Source organism: Esox lucius, chromosome 5 (assembly GCF_011004845.1).
Source record: "Esox lucius isolate fEsoLuc1 chromosome 5, fEsoLuc1.pri, whole genome shotgun sequence".
NCBI lineage: Eukaryota > Metazoa > Chordata > Actinopteri > Esociformes > Esocidae > Esox > Esox lucius.
The window spans coordinates 2,968,450-2,978,218 of NC_047573.1; the positions used below are offsets into that span (position 1 = coordinate 2,968,450).

The 9,769-nt window shown below is 41.2% G+C and overlaps 1 protein-coding gene across 2 annotated transcripts; it reads left to right on the plus strand.

Annotated features, from left to right (window-relative positions):
• Positions 1-179: 179 nt before the first annotated feature.
• On the plus strand, positions 180-5,535 carry ly6pge (lymphocyte antigen 6 family member pge). Of its 2 annotated transcripts, none has more exons than XM_034292348.1 (3): positions 180-268; positions 2,084-2,212; positions 3,411-5,535. In XM_034292348.1, exons 1-3 carry the CDS (start codon positions 208-210, stop codon positions 3,605-3,607), a joined length of 387 nt encoding a protein of 128 aa, XP_034148239.1. In that variant the 5' UTR covers positions 180-207; the 3' UTR covers positions 3,608-5,535. The 2 variants fall into 2 exon arrangements, with proteins under 2 accessions (XP_034148239.1, XP_019901879.1); XM_020046320.2 differs by having other exon boundaries at positions 2,084-2,200.
• The last annotated feature ends 4,234 nt before the right edge of the window (positions 5,536-9,769 follow it).

The window sequence follows — 9,769 nt, forward strand, 5'->3', positions numbered from 1 at the left end:
GCTTTCTATTGTGAGATTGTTCCTGGGAAGGACCTCGAAGCAAACAACCTGCTTTCTATTGTGAGATTGTTCCAGGGAAGGACCTCAAAACAAACAACCTGCTTTCTATTGTGAAATTGTTCCAGGGAAGGACCTCAAAACAAACAACCTGCTTTCTATTGTGAGATTGTTCTAGGGAAGGACCTCGAAGAACCGATATCATCCGATATGACGGCTATCCTGAGCTACACGCTACTCCTAGTCTCCCTACTCTGCTTCACTCCATACAGTAAGATCTATTTTGCTGTACTTCGCTGCACAAGTGGATTTGTTTGTCTATCTATCTATCTATCTTATCTACCATCTTGCTACCACACTAACCTTTCCATCCATCCTGATATTCTATCTTACATCCATCCTGTTCTTGTTGCTATTCCATCCTGCATCTATCATGGTGTTCATGCTATGTAATTGTTCCCTTGTTTTCTTCTTTCTCTTCTTCTTGTGGAACCTCATCTCCATGCTCTCTTCCTTAAGTAAACTTCCAGAGACGTCCCTCCGTCTCTCTCTCTCTCTCATTGTCTTTTTTTCTATTCCACTATGTTTACAGAATTTTTTCAACCCCACCTTAAAATTAATCTTCACACTCTTTAAAACCTTATGAATGGATTAATTGGGTTTGAGGTAATGAACTAATTCAGATTATACGTGGCAGAAAGGGTTTTAGTCGATTACTGTCAAAAAAAAATTCTGGTTTACTTTATTTATTTGCTCTGAGCAATGTCTGTCGCTATTGATATACAATAAGCAACATGGACACATGCGCTCACACACCATCATATGATGGTGGTCACACTGACTGTCATCTAACTATCATGCTAATCTCCTAATGGGCCTGTGTGTGTGTGTGACAGGCTTTCAGAGGATTGGAGTCATCGATGATGCATGGCAGGGGGTCAGCATGTCAACACTTCTACCAGGAATTAGCGTTAGCAACTGTAAATCCGCTAACATGCTTGGGTGTTCAATTTGTAGAGCAGCACTAAGGTAGATGGGTAAATAATATAAGAGATGGAGACAGACTAAAAGGTTGTGTCAGAAACTGCATTTCTGCTCGTTGGTGACAGCTGTGGGATTTTAATCGCAGATAAATACTTTTAAAATATTTTAACATGCTAGAACATTTTGCATAAATTCTGCCTGTAGGTTTAAAAGTAATGCTAACAAGCATACACCATCATCCATTAATATGGTGTTACCATCAGTTACAGGGGACCTGGAAGACCATTATACCAATCAAAACACCAAAAAACAAGTAGACCATCTGAATCATCTGGGGGTCTGAGGAATGGTTAGAAAACCATTTGAATCATCTGGGGGTCTGAGGAGAGGTTAGAAACCATTTGAATCATCTGGGGGTCTGAGGAGAGGTTAGAAACCATTTGAATCATCTGGGGGTCTGAGGAGAGGTTAGAAACCATTTGAATCATCTAGGGGTCTGAGGAGAGGTTAGAAAACCATTTGAAACATCTGGGAGTCCAATGAAAGGCGCCATCATTGGTGACCATCATTGGTGACCATCATTGGTGACCATGTTCTCTATACCCAGTGGTCATAACACCTATCCAACCTTGGCATATGTATAACTAGTCTGAATACCAATCTCTCCCTCTTGTCTATGCTCCCTTTCTCTTCCCTTTCTGTCCTTCTCCCTTTCTCCCACATGTCGTCTCCTCCTCTCCCTCTCTCCTTTACAATGCTCTCCCTGTTTCCTCTTTCCATTTCTCTCTCCTTCTTTGTCTTCTCTCCCTCCCCCTTCTCATTCTTCCTCTCTCTCCCTCTCTCACTCCCTCCTTCTCTCTCCATCTTCTAACTCTCTCCCTCTCTCACTCCCTTCTTCTTCTCTCCATCTTCTAACACTCTCCCTCTCTCACTCCCTTCTTCTTCTCTCCATCTTCTAACACTCTCCTTCTCTCACTCCCTTCTTCTCTCCATCTTCTAACTCTCTCCCTCTCTCACTCCCTTCTTCTCTCCATCTTCTAACTCTCTCCCTCTCTCACTCCCTTCTTCTCTTTCCATCTTCTAACTCTCTCCCTCTGTCCAGATGAAGCTCTAAGGTGCTACACCTGCATGGGGTCTAATGATGAAGACTGCAACCGTCAGGGCTCAAAGACCTGTCCCAGTTACTCTGACGCCTGCGCTGTAGTCCGGGGACATGGAAGTGAGTTAAACAGTGAGTCTGCCTATTACACAACCTCTTTATGTGTATGTGTCAGTGTGTGGGTGTGTGTGTGTGTAGGGGTTTGTGTGTGTCGGGGGTTTGTGTCAATGTGCGCGTGTAAGAGTATGTGTGGATGTGTGTAGGGGTGTGAGCCTGTGTTCATGCGTGTCTTTTTGTCTGTGCTTGCATCTGTCTTTGTGTGTGTGTGTGTGTGTGTGTGTGTGTGTGTGGGGGGGGGGGGGGGGGCTGACAGGCTGCTCTGTCTGGACTCCCCTCTGGGACCCTGCAGGGTGTCAGGGTCTTCCCAAGGATTTACTGAGAGAAAAACAGAGAGACTTCCATTCAGATAAAGGCCTTAATTAGGTCAAACATCTGTTTGTTCTGAACTTTCCTTAAGTACTGTGTTCTTCAGAAATACATGCAATATTCTCATAATCAGGTAATAAGCATGAATCTAGAAATCACCAACCGGGTTGTTTGGAAAATGTGTGTATTTTGGGGAAAATTGACCAGAATACTTTAATGCTACATTTTAGATACTAGGATACACTGAAATATATTGGTCTGATACTTTGCACTAAGACATCATAGAGTTGCCATGCACCATCATGACAGCTGCGCCATGCAATTAATCACTGGTTCATTTAACTGGCTGTGTTTTAACCAAGGGTTTTACATGTCTCTGTCTCTTCTTCACCTCCCTCTCTATTTCTTCTTTTTCACTTTTCTCTCTTTAATTCCCTTCTTTCTTTCTCACCCTTTTTCTTTTGCTCTCTTTTACATGTCAATCTCCCTTTCTTCTCAATCACTTCCTGTCTCCCTTCCTTCTCAATCTCTTCCTGTCTCCCTTCCTTCTCAATCTCTTCCTGTCTCCCTTCCTTCTCAATCTCTTCCTGTCTCCCTTTCTTCTCAATCTCTTCCTGTCTCCCTTCCTTCTCAATCTCTTCCTGTCTCCCTTCCTTCTCAATCTCTTCCTGTCTCCCTTTCTTCTCAATCTCTTCCTGTCTCCCTTTCTTCTCAATCTCTTCCTGTCTCCCTTCCTTCTCAATCTCTTCCTGTCTCCCTTCCTTCTCAATCTCTTCCTGTCTCCCTTCCTTCTCAATCTCTTCCTGTCTCCCTTTCTTCTCAATCTTTCCTTATCTCTGTTATCACTCTATACCTGGTCTTTCTCTCTCTTCCCTTCTCTCTCTTACTACTCTCTCTCTCTCAGGCGGAGTGATGAAGTCCTGCTCTTACAAATCCTTCTGTAGCCAGGCCAACAGTCAGGGGTATCGGTCGCCAGGGGTCAGAGTTCACTGCTGTTTCTCTGATGACTGCAATGTGACAGGAAATGCACCTAAGCTGGGTGGAAGCCTCAGCTGTCTCCTGTTCTCTCTGCTCTTGCTCCTTCACTGGATCTCAGACTAAACCAGACTATATTACCCAACACAACCCAAACCAAGCCAAACCAGAAGCTAAAACCAAGCCAAACAAGAAATGAACACTACTTGCCCCCACCTATCAAACTACTCCCTGGGACATGCTTCTCATCCTGGTTCTATTCCAACCATGCTATCTCCCAACCACAAATACAGGCTATGCAAATGAACCCCTTCTTCTGCACGTTTTCCCAGGTTGGCGGGTCAATTAACTCTTTCAAGGTTGCCACAACAAGCTTCTGCATAAGTGCTCAGTATACAGTGTAATAAGATCTGTGACTAAAGGAGCTGTGAGTAAAGGAGCTGTGAGTAAAGGAGCTGTGAGTAAAAGTGGGACTGGTTCCAGATAGCACTCCGGCGATGATGGATGGGTTATAGTGAAATATGGAAATATACTGGTATTTCACTATTAATAAAATGAATTATTATGGATTATTTTGGATCTATGGGATTAATCCAAATTTAGCCTGGTTCCAGACCTGTTTGTGTTGTCTTGCCAACTCTCATGGCAGTGGTCACGAGTTGGTAAGACAATATTCTCTGAATTCCAGGGCAGCCACTGCACAAGGTTTGAAATTAACAACAGGGTGTGTCTTGGTAACTTCCAAAACCGGCTAGAAATATTTCCAAGGAGGGTCTTCTTTAACAAGAAAACTCCCAACAAATCAATAGTTTGCATTGGCGGGAATAATCTTTTGTCAGGAATGCTGTCTTGTAAGGAAGGTGGCTGTCCGCCCTTTCCTCTAGGCTGTACAGATGTTGTATATGTGTAGACGTGTAACCAGGAACATGGGGATGTTGTTGGAGGCAGTCTGTCTGTCTGCTGAGGCTTGAGGGAAAATATAGGAGGATTTTGTTTCATTTGAACTGAGCAAAGACAGTCAAATCAGGAAGTACGACTAAACACCAACTCAGCAATTCCATAATAACCATCTCTTTCGATGATTTCTCACTGATCTCACTGATTTCTGTAAAATACATCAATAAAAAAGAATCTTGAATTTAAATAACTTCTTTAGCTGAAGGACTTTAAATTGAACTCAACCCTGAAACATATCAAGGATCAAGGTACTAGAAAGAACCTACCTGACGCTTGGTAAATCTATAATCCATTTAGAAGATATGGCCAGGTGATTTAAACCGCCAAGCTAATCTAGATCAATGGAAGCCGTTTAATTTAAAGTATTACCTTCTTACTGGGGAACTGTTGCTGTGCATCAGGGTGGGAAAGGATTAATATAAGAGAGAGAAATAGACAGGGAAAGAAAGACACAGAGAAAAAGAAGGACAGAAATAATTAAGAGATAGAAGATGAGGGTAATAATGTGAGTAAAAGAACAGAAAAATACTGCCCACTTAGCAAGAGATGTTGAAAAGACGTTGAAGAGATGTCTTTCAAATTATCTTGCTCAGTGCGACAACAGAAGAGAGATGCCACACCATATGTTTAAAGGAATGAGAGACATAGACAGACAAACTGCACAGTAGTTTATCTTGTTCTGAATCAGCACTGATTGACTTTGGAACTAATGCTGAGCTTATCTTGCACAGCAGCTTATCTTGTGCACTAAAGTGGCTTTGGAACTCTAAGTGAACTATGTCCAATGTATGACTTCTTCAGTATAAGAAAGAGTTTGACCAGGTTTCTATAATGGAAGCAATGTTAGTGTTTCTATTCTGTTGGTGGCTTAAAAGAAGTCAGTGCCTCGGCCAATTCCCTGCGCAATGAGCCGCTGTAAACAAACAAAACAGCTATACTTGCAGAGTTTTTTTTTATTGATTTAGCTTTTCAGGATATTCTACATCCAAGTTTATATTGTCTGGAGGTTTCAAAGGAAACAGTAAGGTCTTGAAATATTTGGACACTGACACAATCTTCATAATTTTGGCTCTGTACGCCACCACAACGGATTTGAAATGAAACAACAGAGATTCAATTGAAGTACAGACTTTCAGCTTTAATTCAAGGGTTTGAACAAAAATATCTTATGAAACGTTTAGGAACTGCAACTATTTTCTTACACAGTCCCCTTATTTCAGGGGCTCAAATGTAAATTGGACAAATTAACACAAACATAAATAAAATATTAATTTGTAATACTTTGTGGAGAATCCTTTGCAGGCAATGACTGCTTGAAGTCTGGAACACATGGACATCGCCAAACGCTGGGTTTCCTCCTTTGTGATGGTTTGCCAGGCATTTACTTCAGCTGTCTTCAGTTGTTGTTTGTTTGTGGGTCTTTCTGCCTTAAGTTTTGTCTTATGCCAGTGAAATGCATGCTCGATTGGGTTAAAATCAGGTGATTGACTTGGCCATTGCAGAATATTCCACTTCTTTGCCTTAAACATTTCCTGGGGTTGCTTTCGCTGTATGTTTTGGGTCATTGTCCATCTGTAAAGTGAAGCACCGTCCAATCAACTTTGCTGGATTTGTCTGAATCTGACCAGACAATATATCCCTACACACTACCAAATTAATCTGGCTGCTTCTGTCTTCTGTCACATCATCAATAAACACTAGTGACCCAGTGCCATCGGAAGCCATGCATGCCCATACCATCACACTGCCTCCACCATGTTTTACAGATGATGTGGTAGGCTTCTGATCATGAGCCCTTCCAAGCCTTCTCCATACTTTTTTCTTCCAATCATTCGGGTACAGGTTGACATTTGTTTAATCTGTCCAAAGAATACTGTTCCAGAACTGGGCTGTTTTATTTAATGTTTTTTGTCAAAGTCTAATCTGGCCTTTCTATTCTTGAGATTTATGAATGGTTTGCACATTGTGGTGAACTCTCGTGAAGTCATCTCTTTATGGTAGACTTGGATAATGATATGCCTACCTCTTGGAGAGTGTTCTTCACTTGGGTGGATATTGTGAAGGTGTTTCTCTTTAGTTCACCAGTGCATTATTTTTTTCTCAGAATGTACCTAACTGTTGATTTGGCCACTCCTAATGTTCCTGCTATCTCTCTGATGGATTTTTCTTTAGGCAGCCTAAAGATGGCCTGTTTCACTTGCATTGAGAGCTCCTTGGGATCACAACAACAGCTTCCAAATGTGAATGCCACACCTGGAATAAACTCCAGACCACCTGCTTAATTGATAAAGAAATAACAAAGGAATAGCCCACACCTGTCCATGAAACAGCTTTTGAGTCAATTATCTAATTACATTTGGTCCTTTGAAAAAGAGGGGGCTACATATTAGAGTTGTATTTCCTAAATTTCCTCCAATTTTGATGTGAATAACCTCAAACTAAAGCTGAGAGACTGCACTTTAAGCACATATTCACTATAAGCACATACTATACTAACTGTAACTTTAATATATTTTGAGCCAAAATAACAAAACATGTGTCATATCCAATTATTTCCAGACCTAACTGTATAATACCTGCTTTCACTGTAGCTATTCAAAGGTTTTAAAATCCATCAGAAATTAACAGCAAAATCTGGAAGCATGAGTTATCAATTAACAACTGGAGTGTTTAGGCAGACACCCCATTTGCCAAAATGTTATAATGTCACAAAAAGTTAATTTTGACAAGACAACACACATCAGTTCCAGGCTTTAATCAGACATCTGTAGACCACCATCGCTTTAACACTCAGTTTAAACAGACAACAAGGACAACCAATGAAGAATTAAGAACTATGAACTTCTTACTGTTATTTGGAATTTACTGTGTATTTGTTTGCTCAGTCAAATATTGAACATGTAAATGTTCAGGATACAATGTAAACCAGGGACCACATTATTTCCAACATTGCTCTCTGTAGACACCTGTAAATACCTTCAATAAAATAGTTTGTTTTTCCATTGTGGGTTTTTGTTTTCAGTAAAATACTTTAGTAAATGCTTTTGTATTTTTATGTACCTTTATTTAAACAGGCAAGTTATTAAGACAATATATTTTTTACAGGAATGGCTTGTAAACAGTACACATTGAACTACAATCGATAGCTTGAACTTATTTAAGAAAATTATATTTTGCTAATACAGTAACGTTTTAGGATAGTGGGAACTACTGCGAGGACACCAGCAGAACAAGTAAGTCTTTAATGTTCCAAACAAAGATCCTCCGACAGAGGTACAAATATCGAAGCACTGACAACAGTAACGAAAGCGCCCTTAGCCTAGAGCAAAAACCCTGTTACCTCAAACATGAATGAAAATGGCAAACTGACAGCCAAAACCGGCATATAGAAAACAACAAATGAAAACCACAATCCCTGCTGATAGTGATGTTACAGATGAGACCAAAGCTCTGAAGCGTGTACCTAGGGCAATTTCCAGCGAGGCCTTGTGCCGAGGCATGTATTGTTTTCAGAGAATAATGCCTACATCATCGATGACAAACGAGACCTGGATTTCTGTAGGACCACATGATTAGCTTGTTTTACATTTCGATTGTAGTAGTACGTTGTCAATTCGTGCTGTTAAGACTTTGATGCCCTTCGCAATAACATCGTAATGTGAGATTGGTGAAAGCAGTTTGCAGTAGGCTGACATGTTAATAACGTATTTGAGAAATATGTTGTCTGGGCGTGGGTGTAGGCTACTAGACCAAAACTGGTCACAGCGCGTGCATTTTGAATAGTTCACTACTTTAATAACAGGCGTGCAGATGGAAATCTGACTAATCTAATTTTCAGAGGGGGTACAGGACTTCAAAAGGATTAGGAACACCATGGTGATGGCTAATACATTAATGTTTCTGCGACAAGTGGCACATGATCTATAATGATTTGGATGCTCGGAATTATTTATACCAGCAGGTGTCCCTAGCATACAGTGTTAAACGAGGCCTCGAGTAATTCAGATTTTTTCCGAAGCAATATTCTGGAAAGCCTCATCGTTTCAACGAGTCCTCGTTTTAACATCACTACCCACTGACTCAACATACAACCTACATGCACAACCTAGAGCAGGAACCTTGTTACCTCAAACATGAATGAATCAACGGCAACCTGACAGACACACACTGGTTTAAATCCCTCTCTAAACACTAATGAGAAACAGGTGAGAAGTGATGCACGGCTCATGGCTAAAAGGAGGGTGGCGCCGAACACTCCATGGAGGAGGGGGGTGAATCCAGCTGCAATGTGACAAATACCGTGTGCCTTGTAAATGAACACTTGTCGCTCTGGTCTTGTTGTCTGAAGTATTGTATGTGATGAATGTCAAAGTCTACAAAACTGGATATACCGGTAGCAGGTTTTATTTTCAATACCTTTCATTTTTTCTTCTTGTTGATGGGAGTTGATAATAAATATTATTTCACCAAACAACCATTGATAGATACCATTGCCTCTGTAGTGTAATAAGAAGTGCCTTTTGAGGAAATGTGGAGGTGTATTCAACGAAGAGGAGCGTCTGGCCCCACCAAGTCTCCAACACACCCTTGGTGATGTTAATCAGTGTCCTGGGTAACATTCGCTTCTCTGAAGATCTGGAACACCAGGTGTGGGCCATCAGCCCCACCCTCCTGAGCTCACCTGGAGAGGTGTAAAACTCTGAGCAAACTGGAATGTAACTAAATGCATGATATTGTGGACATTTATCTGCAGTGTCTGGATTTCCCTGGTTCCCCTTAAAGGGCTGAATATATCTGATTGGCTTTATTGTACTGTACAGGTTATGAATCAAACTTTACGAGAACAGAAATGTTTCCCCTTGTTGCACGTCGTACAACAACTGGCGGACACTGTTATTTCTTATATGCTTGTTCTGTAAAGCACTTTGGTCTGTCTAGCGGCTGTTTAAATGTGCTATATAAATAAATGAACTTGAACTTGTTAATGATAATGCTATTGATTATTTGGGGGAGTGTTTTAGATATGTCTGATTTCAGGATAAATATCCATGTCTCCAAAAAGTTATGGGAAATGGTCATTGTGAAAGAGACCTCCTGACATGTTGTGTTGTAGTCATATTTAGACTAGGTTGGTCCCAAGGACACATGCCATTGTGGGTATCCCTGAGTTCTGGGTCTAGGTTGGTCCCAAGGACACATGCCATTGTGGGTATTCCTGAGTTCTGGGTCTAGGTTGGTCCCAGGGACACATGCCATTGTGGGTATTCCTGAGTTCTGGGTCTAGGTTGGTCCCAAGGACACATGCCATTGTGGGTATTCCTGAGTTCTGGG